This window comes from Heterodontus francisci, chromosome 15, assembly GCF_036365525.1.
Source record: "Heterodontus francisci isolate sHetFra1 chromosome 15, sHetFra1.hap1, whole genome shotgun sequence".
Taxonomy (NCBI): domain Eukaryota; kingdom Metazoa; phylum Chordata; class Chondrichthyes; order Heterodontiformes; family Heterodontidae; genus Heterodontus; species Heterodontus francisci.
Window position 1 is genome coordinate 50,967,233 of NC_090385.1, and position 20,098 is coordinate 50,987,330.

A 20,098-nucleotide genomic window follows, 5' to 3' on the forward strand; every position below is an offset into this window, starting at 1 on the left:
TATCCACTCTATCAAGTCCCCTCAGGATCTTATATGTGTTACGATCGACTGCTCAAGACAAAGCCCCCAATCAAAATATATGATTCTGATTTTGTTTGTGATATACATAAATGATTTGGAGGAAAGTATAGGTGGTCTGATTAGCAAGTTTGCAGACGACACTAAGATTGGTGGAGTAGCAGATAATGAAGGGGACTGTCAGAGAATACAGCAGAATATAAATAGATTGGAGAGTTGGGCAGAGAAATGGCAGATGGAGTACAATCAGGGCAAATGCGAGGTGATGCATTTTGGAAGATCCAATTCAAGAGTGAATTATACAATAAATGGAAAAGTCCTGGTGAAAATTGATGTACAGAGAGATTTGGGTGTTCAGGTCCATTGTTCCCTGAAGGTGGCAACGCAGGTCAATAGAGTGGTCAAGAAGGCATACGGCATGCTTTCCTTCATCGGACGGGGTATTGAGTACAAGGGTTGGCAGGTCATGTTACAGTTGTATAAGACTTTGGTTCGGCCACATTTGGAATACTGTGTGCAGTTCTGGTCGCCACATTACCAAAAGGATGTAGATGCTTTGGAGAGGGTGCAGAGGAGGTTCACCAGGATGTTGCCTGGTATGGAGGGTGCCAGCTATGAAGAGAGGTTGAGCAGATTAGGATTATTTTCATTAGAAAGACGGAGGTTGAGGGGGGACCTGATTGAGGTGTACAAAATCATGAGAGGTATAGACAGGGTGGATAGCAAGAAGCTTTTTCCCAGAGTGGGGGATTCAATTACTAGGGGTCACGAGTTCAAAGTAAGAGGGGAAAAGTTTAGGGGGGATATGCGTGGAAAGTTCTTTACGCAGAGGGTGGTGGGTGCCTGGAACGCGTTGCCAGCGGAGGTGGTAGACGCGGGCACGATAGCGTCTTTTAAGATGTATCGAGACAGATACATGAATGGGCAGGAAGCAAAGAGATACAGACCCTTAGAAAATAGGCGACATGTTTAGATAGAGGATCTGGATCAGCGCAGGCTTGGAGGGCCGAAGGGCCTGTTCCTGTGCTGTAATTTTCTTTGTTCTTTGATTGTGTTGGGAGAAATGCACTGTTGATTCAGTCCCGCCCCTCCACAGATCGCCTAACATATCAGCTTAAACTTTCCAAATTAAAGAAAACCACAGCCAAATTAACCATCCACCAACCCCTGAATGAGGCTAACCAAACCAGGTGTCTTTAGATCAACAAATTAACTGTTTAATCAGAAAAACTAAATTCTTTAACACTACTAAGATATAAGCAACATTTAAAATAGAAAATAATTAGTGTCCTTGCAGATTTACACTCCTGCCCAAGTGAAATCTTCCAGCGTGGAACTGTCCAAGGTTGCTTGAAGTTCTCACAGCCGTCCGATGGGGGGAGAAAAAGAGGTTCTTCAACAGTAGAACAGTATGTAGTCTAGTGCAGCAGTTGAAGTGATGCTTTTTTTCTCCAGCAATGATTTTAACAATTAACAACTTGCAAACACTTTTTATTGAATCAATTCAGCTTTAGAATTTTTGAGGGAAAAAGATTATCACAGTCTAACTTCGCTTCCTTCAGTTTAAATTAGCAGAGATCTCTGTTCTGTTCAAGCTGGTCCAGCTGTCATCTGTGTCTGTGTCCAAAAGCCAGTTTTTAGCTAGTTTTTCAAAAAGCAATCGGCAACATTGTATCTTTGTCCTTGTTCTCCGAATGGCTGTATCACAGGGCAACCAGAATGCACTCTTTGAATCACAGTCCCTGGAGCTTGTTGCCTTAAAGCAGTACAGATCCTTTTCCAGCCTTAAAGGCACACCACATACTTCCCAGAAAAAAAAACTACAGAATTATAACATATCTTTCAATAAGATCACCTCTTATTCTTCTAAACTCCAAAGGATATAGGCCCAACCTGTTCAAACATTCTTCATAAGAGAGAGGGAAGAATATCAGTGATTGTGTTAGACTGTGTTTTGGTGATGTGCCTGCCACGACTGAGTAACTGGAAATATGTAGAAACAGTGGGAGCTGGGAGTGAGGCTGTCTTGAACTTTGTTGAGGGTGAAGTTGGGTATCTGGATGGTAGGAATGAATTCTGAATGCTCGTGACTGCTGACGGGTGAACGATGGGAGTGCAGTGCATTGAGCAGCATGAGAGGTTGGTGGTGCGGTGGGTATGAGATGTCATGTGAAGATGCAGTCACTGACCTTGACCATCTGTAAGGTCATTAGGTTTCTTGTTGCACTGCTGCCTGATTCTCTGGGCCAGATTCGAGGAATTGACCTCCCTGGCCTGCTGCTCCCATTCCCTTCTGAGGGTTTGCCTTGAGGACATCCTGGCCCCCAAGGAAACATCACCTTTCTCAGCCTCCACCAGTAAGGCCTCCATTGCCGGATCCGTGAACCTAGGAGTCCTTTCCCTTAATAAAGCAAAATACTGCGGATGCTGGAAATCTGAAATAAAAACAGAAAATGCTGGAAATACTCAGCAGGTCTGGCAACATCTGTGGAGAGAGAAGCAGAGTTAACATTTCATTTCCATGCCCTTTCTTCAGAACTGGCCCTCTCTCTTCCCTGGTGTTCCAGTTGTGCAGCCCTCTCTTGCAGCCAGTGTCAGTACAGGCACTCAGCAGCAGCAGCCTTTTACTGAGTGCGGCTCCCCTCTAAGAGGGTCAGACGGCCTTTAAGAGGAGCAGGCTGGCTGCACCATGTGTTATCAACACTTGCTGCTGAGCGCTTAGGCAGCCGGCAGCGGGGGCCCTGCTCAGACCAACACTACAATATCAAGTAGCAAATGCTGCCTGCCTCAATGGGAACAGGCATGGTAGGTCGCAAGTCATGAACCCCATGCCCAAAAACAGTGCAGACCAATTTTTAGCCCAAACTCTCCTCATCTTTACTAAGATGTCTGACATTCCAAGAAAAGGATTGTTGCAGTGGACAAAGTTAGAAACTGCACTGTGATTTCATAAAAGAACTTTTAGATCTGTTGATTGATTCATGCTTTTGTAATTAACTGAGCTGCCACTTAGGCTGAGAAGTCACTAATGTTACTCTAACAGCGCCAGCTACAGGCACAGCACATTTACAACATTGCAACCACACAATATTTTAATGTGCAATAGATATATTATCATTATCACAAAGATCATGGATTGCATGGACTCTGCAGCTATAAAGTGCTAAGCTAGTTTATGGTATGGAGCTCCTTTGAAATATTCTAACCAATGTCATTTAAATCAAAGGATCCAGCGTAACAAATATTTGCCTGTGCTTCCTGCAGGGAATTTAAATATGATGAAAGCTACTTTTCAATTCTTTGTGTCATTTGTGAGCACTAACAAGAGTTATGTAAATCGCAGAACTTGAGCTATTCTGGTAATGAATGTTCTTTGATTTGTGTACAGTAATCATCAGATCATTTCTTTTTGCCTTCTAGGCCCTTCAACAGAAGGTTCCAGATCTCATCAGGTGTCAACGACTGCAGAGGCAACCCAGCGTTTCTTTACTTTTGATGAAGATATCAGTGTTGCCAACGGGAAAAGGGACACGGTCAGCAATCTTGGAATAGTGCAGCCTTTCCCGACAATGCTCAGGAAGGTACATAGTGATCTGGGCCAAATAACCAACCCAAATCTATCTCAATCTTCAGGGAATATCACATTCACAATGAACAATTCACAGATGATGCACACTTCTCTAAGTGACCATAGTTTCTCTTCACTTAACTCTTCTTGGGATCAAATGAGAGGATCTAGTTTTTCTTCTTCCTGGAATAATTCAAGTGGTGTAAACCCACCAAACACTATGTTAGCGGAAGCCATGCGCGTTGATGGATGTGCTCCAGTGACATTCAGTCAAACTTACCGCAATGGCCAGTCTCACACACAGCATGCAATTTGTTCCCCAGTTCAAAGACAACTGTTGTCTCAGGCTACCACGTTGAATCCAAGAGAATTGTGTCATTACCCAGACAACCGCATGGAGAGTCATCATTCTTCCAGCAGAGCTTGTAATGGCAGCAATTCGATGTGTGCTCCTCACATTTCAGATATGGCTCTATCTGTATCACTTCAATGCTTGAAACATTCTTCACAATGTGACTCAGAACTATCATTGAATGCTGACTCCCATTCAGAGTGCAATGTTGCATTATCAACCTTTTTTCCAAGGGAAGGCCAAACACAAAATACCAGAGGTCCTGCCTTTGGCTCTTTCACATCAGCTGGAGGGGAATCAGCAGTGAGAGCTCAAAATCTTAAGGATATAAGGACTAACCACGAACGAATTATAGTTTACACAGCCAATGACCCAAATGAAGAAAAAAACTCAAACCTGGAACTCCCAGGTCAGTCTAATACAGATGCCTGCAAGTTCCGTGAGAGATCACTGTCAACTCCAACAGATTCTGGATCATGTTGTTCATCAGATGCTATAAGATGCTATGATTCCAAGCGTTATGACCACTCCCGGCGACATAGCGAGAATTACATCATGCGTTATCCAAGTGCCAGCTCAGAGGAAAGCCAAAGCACTGAGAATGTATCTGTGATAACAGATCAGGAGGGATCACAGAAAGCAAGGACTCGTTCAAGAAGTATCTCTCTGAAAAAGCCAAAGAAGAAGCCTATTCCCCCAGTGCGCAGTGTCTCTCTGAAGAAATGTGAAGCTAGTTCTAAACTTGAAAAAACTGAGCCAAATATTTCTCTCAGAGAAAATAGACCTACAGTGCTCTTTCTCCCTTCAGAGAAGCAAGTTGTTCAAAGTGAATCAGTAGACAGCAATGAATCTAGTGGCTTTATATCAGATGCCCGTTCTAGCTCTGCTACACCCACACTGAGGGATGGAGAGCCAATACGATACCCAGAGCATTGGTTCCTTAATGACTGGAAGTCCAATGATCCATACAGATCATTATCAAACTCTAGTACTGCAACAGGTATAACTGTAATTGAATGTGCAAAGTCACGTGGCAGTTCAGAATCCTTGACATCTCCATCTATTTCGAGAGCTACAACTCCATCCCAATTATCTGTGGAGGCTGAATCTAAAATGTCTTCTCCAGGGAAGCTCCCTGGTCTGATGTCACCATCCAGTGGTTATTCAAGCCAGTCAGAAACTCCAACATCTTCTTTTCCCATGTCTGTTTATCAAGGCCATGTACCACAACCAGTTGGGAAAGCAAAGCCCAAGGTGCCAGAGCGGAAGTCTTCATTGCAACCAACTTCCCCTAATGAGAAGAGCCCAAGGTCAAAACGTGTCTTTGATCTACCCATTACTCCACCTCCTCATTTGGATTTGTCAGGACTTAAGCTATCTTTTAAAAGCAAATCCAAAGCCAGCGGACGGCATTCTGATTCCTCGAATAGTACTAAACCTAGCCAGAAACATAGCCCAAACCAACCTTCTATGCCGGTCATAACACAGACTGTTTTGGAGTCAGTGCGTCTTCGTTCAGTCAGCAGATCAGAAACTGAGGACAATGCGGAAATTTTAAACTCACCACAGGAAACCCACACTGTATCCTCCGAAGCACCTCAGAAAAAAGTCCGACCACCTGTTCCTGGAAAGCCACCCATGTCAAAGAGGCCTTCGAGTATTGTACTGAAGGTTTCTCCTACTGAGCAGACATCTTCTATTGCTTCACAGCCTTCACCGGCAACTTCAAGAAAAACTTTTGCCACGGTCTTTAGAAAGGTTGGGATAAAGAAACAAGAGTCGATGGATGGTGCAGCAAGTCAGAAACCTTTGGCATCACCAGAAACTGTATCTCCTCAACCGAACTACCTTCAAAGTAACCACATGGGTAACAAACAAACTAGAGGAGCACCAGCCACCCCAGATGACAGTCAAAGGAAAAGTTTTACAGAGTTAACCAGGAGTTCCACTCAATATATTGAGAAGAAGAAAAGTAAGACTCCGCCACCTGTCCCGAAGAAGCCAAATGTACTGATTGTACCAACAAATACAGCACATATACTTGTAGTCACAGAAAGATCAGAACGGAGTCCACTGCACAGCCCAGCTGCCACTCCAGATTCCAACAATGTAAATGTTTCATTTACCAACGTTACATTTGATGCAGAAAGAGATCTAGAAGCAACCAAAGTGATTGCATCACATGTTCAGAACATTGATCCAAATATAGAGACTATACGAAGGACCGGCATTCATTCGGAGGAAAACAGGAATAAAGATTACAATGATAGATTTGGGATATGCCAAAATATAACAATGAGCACTAATCCGTGTCAGAATCCTGCAGGTATGTGAGATGTCCGAATCAAAGCTGATTCTTTACAAATTTAAAACCTATAATTTCCCTTCTGCTAGGTGCCATTGTTAAAGATATGATTAGGTGGAAAATTCAAGTTGCACCACTACAGTGGCACTCAGAACACCATTGACTGTAATCTCTGGTGTAGTTTCTGGTGGGTAGGGACCACTGGTGTGGGAGGCACTCACCTCAAACAGGTGGGCAATATATTTAAATAATCATTTCGTGGTGGGGACATTGCCATGCAAAATTGTGCCACCTGCTGCAAGGACACATGCAGCTAAGCAGCAGCATAGGATTCACCATCCAGAGACAGTAACGGTCAGCTGTGCCTTGGAAGAGGCTGCACCTCCTTGCAGGCATGCTGCAGTACTAACCTATAAGCATGGTATCATGGAGAGGCACAGAATGGCATCTTCCTTGAAACCACTTCATGTTGCATCGTCCACACTGCCACCAAACAGGTTTGGGTGATGGAATACGATCCTTTGTCTCCGCACTCTATATGTTCCTTTCGTTTAAATTTTGCCTTTCACAACTTGGTTCCTCCCACTTCAGCTTTGGCAAAGGCTGCAATTGGTCTGAGGTGCCTTCTGAGCATATCCAAAAGCAATTAGAATTTCTGTCACACTTTTCTGGTATTCCTCTTTAATTCTCCCCTTCCCTTTACATTTCACTTACATGTGATTTTCAAATCCCATCCACCAAACCGGTGCCTGAAGCTATGGAATGAGTAAACTTCAAAAAATTGGTGCAAACAGCATGCTTCCATTTGAAACTGTCTAAAACCCACTGTGACAAAAAAGTATTTCTATTGTGTTTTAGCTTTAATCACTTCACCATTGGTGGGTGCACCCTCAGTTGCCTCGGTCCTAACCTCTGGAATATCCACCCTGCACCTCTCTACCTCGCTTTCCTCCTTTAAGACACTCTATAAAACCTACCTCTTTGACCAAGCTTTTGGTCATCTGACCTAATATCTCCTTTTGTGGCTCAGTCATACTTTGTTTTATAATGCTCCTGTAAAGCGCCTTGGGACATTTCATTACATTAAAGGTGCTAACTAAATTTAAGTTGTTGTTGTAGCTTAGTAGATGTCTCTTTAACTCATTCACGAGATATTAGTGGCTTTATTTTCCTCCCTTTCACTGCTGTAAATCTGTCGCCAGAAACCTGCCCAATTGCCCATTAAGAAAGGTGACTTAAGGAAACTAGGGAACTACAAAAAAGTCAGCCTACCATCTGTTGTCAGGACAAAAATAGAAAATGCTGGAAATACTCAGCAGGTCTGGCAGTATTTGTGGAGAGAGAAACAGAGTTAACGTTTCAGGTCTGTCTGAAAAGGTCATCAAGTGAATGGGCAAAACTGTGGCAAATGATTTCAATGTAAGCAAATGTGAGGTCATCCACTTTGGATCTGAAAAGAATAGAACCAGGTACTTCCTAAGGAGTGAAAAGCTAGAAACAGTGGAGGTCCAAAGAGACTTGGGTGTCCAGGCGCATAGATCATTAAAATGTCCTGAACACGTGCAAAAAGTAATGAAAAATGTTAATGAAATGCTGGCCTTTATATCTAAAGGACTAGAATACCAGGGAGTGGAAGTCATGCTCCAGCTATACATAACCCAGTTAAGCCAAACTTGGTGTTCAGTGAGCAGTTCTGGGCACCACAACCCAGGAAGGGTATAATGGCTTTGGAGGGAGTACTGTGTAGATTTACCAGAATGATACCTGGACTCTTAAGGGTTATATTACAAGGAACAAGGTATTCCCTGGAATTTAGAAGGTTAAGGGTGACTTGATCGAAGTTTTCAAGATATTGTGGGGAACAGATAAGGTCGATAGAGATAAATTATTTCTGCTGGTTAAGGAGTCCAGGGTTAGGGGGCATAATCTAAAAATTATAGACAGACCATTCAGGAATGAAATTAGGAAACACTTCTACATATATAGGGTAGTTGAAGTTTGGTACTCATGTTCACAAACAACAATTGATGCTAGATTAATTGTAAATTTTAAAGCTGTGATTGATAGATTTTTGTTATGCAAGGTATTAAGGGATATGGGGCAAAAGTGTGTATATGGAGTTAGGTCACAGATCTCATTGAATGGTGGAACTGGCTTGAGGGGTAAATGACCAACTTCTGTTCCTATGTTCCCATTTCTACACTGTTAGCGGATTTCCCTATAGTAACTGTTGCAACAAAGGTTTGCTAGTCTGGCAACAATAACTCTGCTCAGATTCTAGCCCGAGTAGTTTTTAAACAACAATCTTTCTTTGCTTTGACTAATAACAGTATTAAGCTTTCTATAACTGTTCTACAGTATTATAATAAATGACATGATGGGATGCAAATAATACAACCTGGTTCCCAGGTCTGGAGTGATCGCTTTCAACTCTCTACTTTGCCTGCGTGGCTGTGGGCTTCCAGGTATCCCGAAAGTGCTCTGACTCCTGTCAGAACAACACAACCTTGGTCCCAAGCAAGGACCGACCAGCACCAGCCCTGCAGACTGTCCGCACGATTGCATGGTTCCTGACCACCCCGTGTACGCTCTGACCTTTAAGAGAAAAATGGTCCATTCTTATACTGTTAAACTACTTCGGGTTGTGTCTATGCACAATAGTGTGGTTGCCCATTTGCTGAGGCCATGCATTTAGTTGTTTACCCCGCTTCTAATCTTTTGGCCTTCATCTCTGTTCTACAAGCTTTATTTAATTTTAACTGCCTTGTACTATCAGTGAGTCAGTTGGAAACATCAAAGATAGGTTAGACTAGCTAGTGTTAAACTCCAGAAAGCTTGTTATGGAAGGATAATGCTGGAGCCTATCTTTACTCAGTTTCACATTTATTGTGCAGAGTAAAAGAATTAAAAACATGTCGCTCCTCACTCAAACCCTTCACCAGTCTCACTAAGTATCTGCTTATAAGTGCTCAAGTAAGACCCCAATTAACACCCTTCTCCTGCATATAATCAAACAATTGCTACACAACGAACAGATTAACAGCTAGTGCCTAGAATTCGAAAAGTCTACAAATAGAAAAATAACTCTAAATGTTATCTACAAAAAAAGTTTAGCATACAGATTGCAAGTTTATTGTTCAACGAGTTAGTCAGTATAATATCTAATGTAAATATACACATACAATATCGCTGTTATATATTAATTTGTTCATCTTTTGTTCAGTAAAGTTGTTTGATAATTAAAAACCTAGAACAATGTTTTGAAACTCTACCAGATTTGGAAGATGAAAGAAAATTCCTGCAGAGTGATCAAGTGACTATAATCATTAAGAGAATGACTTCTCATTGTTACCCTGGTCATTGCTGTGAGAAAGAAAGAAAAAATAAAAATCAGAACAAATGGTTCAGAAATGCTATTTAAACTGATGTTAATAATGGAGCTACTGGGCTCTTTAAATGCTCCTTCATGTTCTCTTGACCACCTAAACAACCCTGGCTACTCACTTTACATGAGTAAGAAAAGGAAACAGTTGAAAGGAGGGGGAAATGCATGAGTACTTCTTACAGCTGTTGGATAGTATGGTGGAAGGTGAGACGTGAAAAAGTGGGTGATCATCAATTGGAAAGATTCCCATTTGATTTCTCTATTGAGTTTGCCCAAATTCCTTTGCTTCAGGGCCAGCAGTCTGCTCATCAGTGGCTGCATTGTTGTGGATGCTGATCCCATTCTACACAGATGTCTTTTTCCAGCAGGATTGTCTGGGTAATACTGTCTGGAGAATGCGGGCTGATTTCCTTCTCTCAAATGAAGGTTTTAAGGTGATTTGTAGCATTCTGACTGCTACCCTGTTTGTCATCAGTTTACTCAGCACAGACTGAGCATCAAATCTGGAACCCTCTCGGTGTGTATGGCTCAGTGCCACAGTGGGCAGTGTTTGTGCCTATTGAGTCACTAGAGCTGCTGAGGTTTGGAAGATGGTTGCAATCAGACACTCTAGCAGTATAGGTGCAGTTTAGACTTGACTAGCTAACGGTGGTTTCTTTTTTTTGGCCTTTTCTACCTCTCATAGTTCAGATTCTGTTGCTTCTATATTTTGGATTCCAATGACTGCTGATTAACAGAACTGAGTTTTGAGATTATCCATTGACACATTTGCACAAATACTGGTTTGTTTGAAGTCTACGTGTCTCCCAAGATAGCTCAATCCTGTTTCGTTATCTTTAGACATTTCCTTGAATCCGACCGCTAAGGAAAGAAGTCCCACAGGTGCACAGTGTGGAGACATTGTAATGGAGGATGACGATGAAGTCTTTATCTCCTCAGGCACCCAGCGCTCTACTGAAGATCTCTTCACTGTTATTCACAGGTAAAAGTTAAAGGTGACTTTTAGCATGAGAGCTGACATGAGTAAGAGGGAAGATAGTGATGATTTGCTCAGTCTGTCTGGGGTCTCTGCTGATCTTCCTCCAAAGTTATGGCAGCAGATCAGGAGAACCACTGAGAAAACTCACAGCATTGATGCCATAGATCATTATTAACTGATAAGCTAATGTTACATCCCACTGTAGTGGGCTTGTCACTGACTAACATTGCAATCCATTACAATGGGCTTGTCACACACTGACTGACATTCTAACTGACTGCAGTGGCATGAGAGTGGAAAATAAAACAAACATCTAAATGTGGACTTTATTAAAGGAGACTTTTTCTTGCTTCACTCTTCCTGCGCACACCTTTGAAGCAGTACTGTGCCCAGTCGAGCTGCTTGGTTCTGTATTGATATAACTGTTAATTAGTCAGTGTCTGGGATCCAGCATTCTTATATCACTGAGCATCATTGTCCTGCACTATTATATTCTGAAAATGAGTATGGGAAGTGAACTCTGCATGGTTCTCTCTGCTCCTTAGCCTTGGGGATAATTGTAGCTTCACTCTTAACACCTCGGTTGAGATAGCCTAATTCAGCAGAGATAGAACCTGAGGCATTGTTTAAATGGTTCACTTTCTCTCCTCAGGTTATATTTGCTCTCTGCACCAGAGCTCCTTTGAAATGACTTGAAGTCAGCCTGTAGAATTTTATGTTGTGATCTTTTTTCAATAGATCGAAGAGGAAGGTGCTGGGATGGAAAGAGCCCGGAGAATCATTCAATGTCAGGCATGTGGCTGTTTCACCTATCAAACCCCCCACAACACCTCCCAACAGTGGACTCAGGCTTTCCCCCTCGGCTAGTGGGAGTGGGGCCAAAAACATCACCAGCAACGAGAACTTTAAGGCCTTATTACAAAAGAAAAACAGCAAGCCTGCATCTGGCATGCGCATGTCTGCAGCTGAGCTGCTGAAAAGCACCAACCCACTTGCACGAAGGATTGCGACAGAGTTTACACAGGAGTCAGAAAGGTGCCAGCCCATACTGGAGCCAGTTTCTCCTGAAAGCAGTTCAAGGTGTTAGAGTTGTACCAATTCCCGAAGAGCAAGGACAGGAGATTAATGTTACTCTGTCTTGTTGAATGTAAACTTTTAATTTTTGCTCTATCAATGGGGCTATCATTCTGGTCAGAAGGAAGGAGGAAGCTTTGCACAATCCTGTGAATACAAACTCGATTGACGTGTTCTTCATATGGAAACCTACAGAAATTTGAACAATTTAAATAACAGATTTTTAATGCAAACAATTATTTGGATCAAGAGCTCTGAGGAAATTTCTCCAAGTAAGGTAGAGAATGTGGGATGGTCTGATTGATCTGAGGCTGTTTTAGATAGACTGGAAAAGCCTGGAGCATTCTAAAAGTGTACAGCAGACAATCTACATTCCAGCCTGGCAATCTAGGTATACTAAAGCCTTATTGGGAACTGAGCGTTTGAAAGTATGTTCGATCCGCGATACTCTGAGCGGCCATACTTAAGTTCTGTTTGTAAATTTTACATGCATCTCCAGGGATTACTGCTTAACAACTATTAACCAATCCAGCAGTAAACTGAATTTGTGGGGATGTTTTTAACCGTTGTGTACTCCTAATATGATGATGGAAAGGTTTCTTCCCGCAGTTTTCGGAGGTCTGCAAACTCTGACCGAAAATGTTTGTATTACAAGAAACAAATGACATGATTAGAGTCACGCTTTAGCTCGACACTGCCACCTGGTCCACATTTATTCTGTGAGTCTCAACCCACAATGAGGCTTCAGGAGAAGGAGGATCTCTCTTTAAGATTGTAAAATAGCTGGCTTTTGCTCTGTGACTGAGGGACTAGCCCATGTAAAATGAGGCTCAAAAAATCTTATCTTGCCTTTCCCCCTTTCCCTGCATCTTCCCTCTAAAGAAAGCCATGGAAACAGGAGTAGAGGCAAAATGCAGGGCCCAGGAGGTACATTGCTGAGGTCTTGAAAATGGCTAGCAGTATGCTGATTTTTTTTGACTATTTGCTTAAGAAGCAGTTATTTGCCTGATCTGTAATGTTTATTGGAATAGTGCCTCCTATTTTGTTGTTAATTTTATCAATATACTGTAATATGTAATAAGGCATCAATATATAAGAGTTATTTCAAAGTTTTTTGATATTAGATCAAAGGATAGACCTTTGAATTTGGAAGCTTTCAAAAGGCCTGAGTGCTGCCTTTACCGTGATATACAGCAATGATCTGAATGTAGAAACTCTGGATCTTTTAGCCCTGGTTTGATCTGGTCTGCTGTTAGACCACTTTGTTTAAATATTTCAGAAAGTCTTAGCCCTTGTGCTTTTTATGTTTTATTTTATTCATAGGGTAAACAACATAATGGAAGGTGAACCACACCTTGAGGTGAAAATTTCTCACTTGAGATCTGGAGCCACTACTGAATTCATCCCAGCCATAAGCAAAACTGTCCTCATCTGAGCCAACAGCCAGTGCTGTGCTCCCCTCAGCCTACAACCAGTGCTGTGATCCCCTCAGCTGACAGCCAGTGCTGTGATCCCCTCAGCCTACAACCAGTGCTGTGATCTGCTCAGCCTACAACCAGTGCAGTGATCCGCTCAGCCTACAACCAGTGCTGTGATCCGCTCAGCCTACAACCAGTGCTGTGATCCCCTCAGCCTGCAACCAGTGCTGTGATCCCCTCAGCCTGCAACCAGTGCTGTGATCCCCTCAGCCAACAGCCAGTGCTGTGCTCCCCTCAGCCTACAACCAGTGCTGTGATCCCCTCAGCCTACAACCAGTGCTGTGACCCCCTCAGCCTACAACCAGTGCTGTGAACCCCTCAGCCTGCAGCCAGTGCTGTGATCCCCTCAGCCAACAGCCAGTGCTGTGCTCCCCTCAGCCTACAACCAGTGCTGTGATCCCCTCAGCCTACAACCAGTGCTGTGCTCCCCTCAGCCTACAGCCAGTGCTGTGCTCCCCTCAGCCTACAACCAGTGCTGTGATCCCCTCAGCCTACAGCCAGTGCTGTGATCCCCTCAGCCAACAGCCAGTGCTGTGCTCCCCTCAGCCTACAGCCAGTGCTGTGTTCCCCTCAGCCGACAGCGTGCTGTGCTGTGATCCCCTCAACCTACAACCAGTGCTGTGATCCCCTCAGCTGACAGCCAGTGCTGTGCTCCCCTCAGCCGACAGCAAGTGCTATGTTCCCCTCAGCCGACAGCCAGTGCTGTGCTCCCCTCAGCCGACAGCCAGTGCTGTGTTCCCTTCAGCCAACAGCCAGTGCTGTGCTCCCTTCAGCCGACAGCCAGTGCTGTGTTCCCTTCAGCCAACAGCCAGTGCTGTGCTCCCTTCAGCCGACAGCCAGTGCTGTGCTCCCTTCAGCCAACAGCTAGTGCTGTGCTCCCTTCAGCCGACAGCCAGTGCTGTGCTCCCTTCAGTCAACAGCCAGTGCTGTGCTCCCCTCAGCTGACAGCCAGTGCTGTGATCCTCTTAGCCTACAACCAGTGCTGTGATCCCCTCAGCCTCCAACCAGTGCTGTGCTCCCCTCAGCCTACAACCAGTGCTTTGATCCCCTCAGCCTCCAACCAGTGCTGTGATCCCCTCAGCCTACAACCAGTGCTGTGATCCCTTCAGCCTACAACCAGTGCTGTGCTCCCCTCAGCCTACAGCCAGTGCTGTGATCCCCTCAGCCTACAACCAGTGCTTTGATCCCCTCAGCCTCCAACCAGTGCTGTGATCCCCTCAGCCTACAACCAGTGCTGTGATCCCTTCAGCCTACAACCAGTGCTGTGATGCCCTCAGCCATCAGCCAGTGCTGTGCTCCCCTCAGCCTGCAACCAGTGCAGTGATCCCCTCAGCCTGCAACCAGTGCAGTGATCCCCTCAGCCTACAACCAGTGCAGTGATCCCCTCAGCCTACAACCAGTGCTGTGCTCCCCTCAGCCTACAACCAGTGCTGTGTTCCCCTCAGCCGACAGCGTGCTGTGCTGTGATCCCCTCAACCTACAGCCAGTGCTGTGACCCCCTCAGCCGACAGCCAGTGCTATGTTCCCCTCAGCCGACAGCAAGTGCTGTGCTGTGATCCCCTCAGCCGACAGCCAGTGCTGTGCTCCCCTCAGCCAACAGCCAGTGCTGTGTTCCCTTCAGCCGACAGCCAGTGCTGTGCTCCCTTCAGCCAACAGCCAGTGCTGTGCTCCCTTCAGCCGACAGCCAGTGATGTGCTCCCTTCAGTCAACAGCCAGTGCTGTGCTCCCCTCAGCTGACAGCCAGTGCTGTGATCCCTTCAGCCTACAACCAGTGCTGTGCTCCCCTCAGCCTACAACCAGTGCTGTGATCCCTTCAGCCTACAACCAGTGCTGTGCTCCCCTCAGCCTGCAACCAGTGCTGTGATCCCTTCAGCCTACAACCAGTGCTGTGATCCCCTCAGCCCACAACCAGTGCTGTGATCCCATCAGCCTACAACCAGTGCTGTGATCGCCTCAGCCTACAGCCAGTGCTGTGCTCCCCTCAGCCTACAACCAGTGCTGTGATCCCTTCAGCCTACAACCAGTGCTGTGCTCCCCTCAGCCTGCAACCAGTGCTGTGATCCCTTCAGCCTACAACCAGTGCTGTGATCCCCTCAGCCCACAACCAGTGCTGTGATCCCATCAGCCTACAACCAGTGCTGTGATCGCCTCAGCCTACAGCCAGTGCTGTGCTCCCCTCAGCCTACAACCAGTGCTTTGCTCCCCTCAGCCTACAACCAGTGCTGTGCTCCCCTCAGCCTACAGCCAGTGCTGTGCTCCCCTCAGCCTACAACCAGTGCTGTGCTCCCCTCAGCCTACAGGCAGTGCTATGTTCCCCTCAGCCTACAACCAGTGCTGTGCTCCCCTCAGCCTACAGGCAGTGCTATGTTCCCCTCAACCTACAGCCAGTGCTGTGCTCCCCTCAGCCTACAGGCAGTGCTATGTTCCCCTCAACCTACAGCCAGTGCTGTGCTCCTTTGAGCTCACACCCAGTGCAGTGCACCTCTTAGCTCAGAACCAGGGCTATGCCATTCCTAGTTCTGGGCCACAGCTATGCTTGTTTTAGTGCCAAGACAGGGCTGCACCTGTCCCAACCCAGTGACAAGGTTGTGCCCATCCATGGCTTTGTCCATTGTACTCTCAGACCAGATTTGTGCCCCTCTCGGCCATGTGTTTTTTCCCAATCCACAGTTAGCACTGTGATCTACACAGCCGGTGATTTGTCTATTCCCCTCTAGAAACAGGTTTGTGCCTAGTGGCACCTCAGTTGCTATCAGTCCTGGCAGTAACTCCATATTTGGAGCAGGAGGCAGAGTATTTACAAGTTCCAGCTGGTAATTAGAAATCTTAATAGGTGTAATTAGAAAGGTTAACAGAGTTTTCTTATTAAAATCTTTTTGCTCCTACCACTAAAGACAAGCTGAATGTCACCATCCCATCCCCTTGAGAGCACATTAGCATACCTCCCAGTTCCTGTATGAGTCTCATGTTTATCTCAGGGTACTCTGTGTCTGGAGGAAATTTGATTGATTAAACAGTTTAATATCTCTGATGAGTTAAAAATATAATGGTAAAGCTCTGTCTTCAAAATTTGCACAGGGTGTGTTATCCACTGAATGAGTTACACTTTAGCAGTCAATTGATTGAAGCTTTCTGTAAATATTCATATTTTACCTTATTCTTGAATGTATGAGATTTCCCCTGCCGCAGAGCATCACGCATTGAAAGCATCAACATTTCCTAACCAGACTGTGCTGGCGATGTCGCATCATGGTGGGGATTAACAATCAAATGCACCTTGTGATAAAAGCCATGTTCCTCCATATCAGAATGAAGTGAACATTTGTGCTGTGAATAGTGAGAGATGAGTGCACTTAACTCGGGAGGACTGCATCGCTTTGTGTCCATGTTGTCTTGCACTTAAACGTTTGAAATGAATTGTGCGCTTTAGAAGTGACTCAGGAAATTGGGAATGATCTATAGTTATTTTTACATATATTAGAAAATGCATTTCACTCCCCCATAGGTTAGAGTGATAAATAAATATTAATTGTATAATCTTTTGGGACAATCATTAAAAAAAACTTGAAGCAAATTTTATTTCAAGATAGTTTTTCTTTCTCAGACCTCTTTCCGCCAACTTATAATACTCCAGAAACAAGGTTTGTAAAAGTTTAAATCTGCTCTGAAACACACATTAGTTTCAATTGAGGTGAGAAACCATCTTGAATTTAAAAATGATATTTAATAATATTTCCAATTGTTTTCCCTCCTCATAAGGGGGCTGTTACTGGGTACTGTTCTGCAGACGCCAGCACCTTTCTGTACTTTGACCAAGTCACTACATTCGAGCCTAAACTACGAGTAGGCACACACACACATCCCGTACACACACATCCCATACACACATACAAACATAGACACTTTCCAGCAGGGGCTATTACTTAGTAATTGGGAGTGGAATCTGGAATGGAATCCCTGGCTGATTCCTCCTTGTCCCACTTTGGAGAGACTAATGTCCATTGTAACACTTCACCTCTGAGGAGAGCTTTGGCACATGGGATGAACCTGGCACTTTCCTGGTTATGGCCCAGTATCACACCAAATCATTCATTTATCCTTGAACCATCAGATGAACCTCTTGATAAAAATATAATATTTTCTCCCTAGGTTCTCCCCTAGTGCCCACCAGAACGTGCATGTACCAGGCCTGAGGGAGTGGACACTCCTGTGCTTCTGCTGATACAGTTATATACCAGCTGCTTGGAAGCATCTATGAGAGAGCAACCCCTTTGTGACTGTCTATCTGGTTTCTCCTCATTGTCCATAAGGAGAATCTTGGGACTTAATGTGCCAAGTCCTGAACTCGAGTCTTACAACAACTTGCTTCTCCACCAATTAGATATGTAATATAAACAACTGAAAAATTTCTGTACTGCTGATTACAATTTTCAAGTATCATTCTTCTTAAAAGTCTCTGTTCCATTCCAGTGACAGCATTGCCGCCCACAGCCAATCCTATCCATGATGTCATTAGAATGGAACTTTATGAAATTTTATTCAAAGGGGTTGCTCCTAAGCTTCCTCTAACTAGCAGATTGACAAATACAGTAACTATGGATGACTTAGATACAATGGTAATTGTAGAGATATTTCCCTTTATAGCATCAAGGAATACATAGTAATTCAATAGAAACTACTTTGCCTTATGTTTTCTATTACCAAACAGTTAGCATGCCCTGGGACTAACACTAAACATCAGGAACTAAGGAGAACCTGACAATGAATTACATATCAGGAGTAGGTCTAAATATTAAATATTTCAGGTTATATCTTCAGTACCATAATTTATCTCTCAAAACTTATTGTGTCATCCCTTTGAAGTCATCATCATTAGCTGTTATTATTGCTCAATTATGTTATAGGTTATATTATTTTGGTTATATGTTAGATGGTAAGTAGTGTGATTTTTGGGGATACTATCAACCATTGTTTTTCTAATGCTGTGGCTGAATATCATTTAGAGAGAAGGAAACAACATCTACAAATATGTTGTCATCATTACTGATTAATTATTAATTTCTGCTTTTTTATTATTGAGTAACCTACATGAAGGACCTATAGTGCTAAGTGGCCATAGGAACATAGGAGCAGAAGTCAAGTTTGAACAGAGTATGAGAAAAGACAGCCTTAGTCAAGAAATAGTGTTTGGATGATGGCAACAGTAGGTTTTAAAAACCTATGCTGGAGGAAGTGGAGACTGAGAGGAAAGAATGAGTTAGAATGGAAGATGATGCAATGAGTCTTAGTTTCAACATGACACCAGACTGTCTCCTGACCATCACATACTTGTGCATAATGACCACAATATTACCACAGAGAACCTCTCAATTAACTTTTTGTTGTCACACTTAAGCAGTGCAATAAAATATTTCAGACTGTGATAGTAGTAGAGAAGTTCATCTATTTTGACACTGTTGATATGGTCTTCAGCAGTCCATTGGGCAGATGCTGGGAAGGAGGAAAATCTGAGGAAGGATTGACTCAGGACAATCCCACAGTCCTGCCAGTGACATCAGACACACTGGCAGACACACTCAGCAGAGGGTAATGTACCAGCAAGACACACGACCAGTAACACTAAATACAGGGTAATGTAGCAGGTCAACATATGGTCTGTTATGCCCAGAGTTGGGTACTGCACAAGGTGCACCCAAATACAGAGTAATAGATCAGGTAGTCATTCTGGTTATTATTTATCAGGTACGCATACTGTCTGTTACATTCAGCACAAGGTAATGTACCAGCTCGATACTGCCAGATACACCCAATACAGAGTAATAAAAGCACACTGCAATGCTCAATAAAAATTAAGCTATATGAATTGACTGTTCCTAAACAAGGACCAGAGTTGTGAAAATAACTCAGTGCAGCAATTCTACTCTGAAATACATTTCTTTTAATAAGCAGAGATTTTGTTTAATAGGCAAATATCAAGACCATTGTAGGCAACTCAACAGCAGAAGTTAAAATTATCCCCTTGGACTTTAACTTGAAATATTAGACAATGGAAAGGAAGCACTTTTGATGAGATCATGAAACCCCGCCCACTGACATGGATATGCATTATGGCAAGATTTAATCATTCATGTTATCATTGGGCAGAAACTGATGATGTTACAGGAAAATCAGGGCTAAAAAAGGGCCTGCTTCCAGGCTGCCTTTAAGTAAACAACAAAGTAAGTGAGGTGAGTAATGGATGTTGAGAAGTGTACATGTGTCTCTTTATATGCTTAAGACTGTGGAGTAAAATCTTTGTTTTCAATTTGAAGTTGTGGATTGTCTAACTTATCTTCTTAAAAATGTATGTTATTAGGTATGTGTTGAGAAAGAGGTTAATTAGCACCAAATGATTGTTGCACCAGAGTCATTCCACAGCTTTTTGTGAGGTTATATATTTCTCTTTGAATATTTCTGTTCCTTACTTAGCCAGGATTTTTTTTGTTGTATTAAAGAGGGCAGATTAGTGGAATTTAGGATTGCCACTTGTTCACTTTTTGAGCATTGTGTCTACTTTGTACGTTATGATCTGTTATTCAGTTACTAAGGTTATCGGTAAATTTGTCAGAAGTAAAGTAAGCATCAAAACTTAAACCATGCCCCATTTGGACTTTGGAGATAATACAAAAGTGACAATGCAAATGCCATTGTATCCATGCAACTGGGAGACTCATTTTCATAGAAGGAAGCCATTTGGTCCATCGTGCCTGTCCTGGCTCTTTGAAAGAGTAGAATTGCTGCACCGAGTTATTTTCACAATTCTAGTCCTTGTGTAGGAACAGTCACTTCATATGGTTTAATTTGTATTGAGCATTGTAGTGTGCTTTTTATCACCCTGCATTGGGTGTATCTGGCAGTATCCAGCTGGTACATTACCTTGTGCTAAATATAACAGACAGT

At 43.6% G+C, this 20,098-nt stretch overlaps 1 protein-coding gene across 5 annotated transcripts in view; it reads left to right on the top strand.

Moving 5' to 3' along the window:
- The window catches only part of nhsl2 (NHS-like 2), a 367,839-nt gene extending 348,940 nt beyond the window's left edge, over nucleotides 1-18,899 (top strand). For all 5 annotated transcript variants that reach the window (XM_068047527.1, XM_068047526.1, XM_068047528.1 and 2 more), the window contains 3 exons: nucleotides 3,439-6,264; nucleotides 10,469-10,610; nucleotides 11,346-18,899. In XM_068047527.1, the coding sequence (XP_067903628.1) occupies nucleotides 3,439-6,264; nucleotides 10,469-10,610; nucleotides 11,346-11,694 (3,317 nt within the window). In that variant the 3' untranslated portion in view covers nucleotides 11,695-18,899. The remainder of the gene's footprint in view (nucleotides 1-3,438; nucleotides 6,265-10,468; nucleotides 10,611-11,345) is intronic.
- The last annotated feature ends 1,199 nt before the right edge of the window (nucleotides 18,900-20,098 follow it).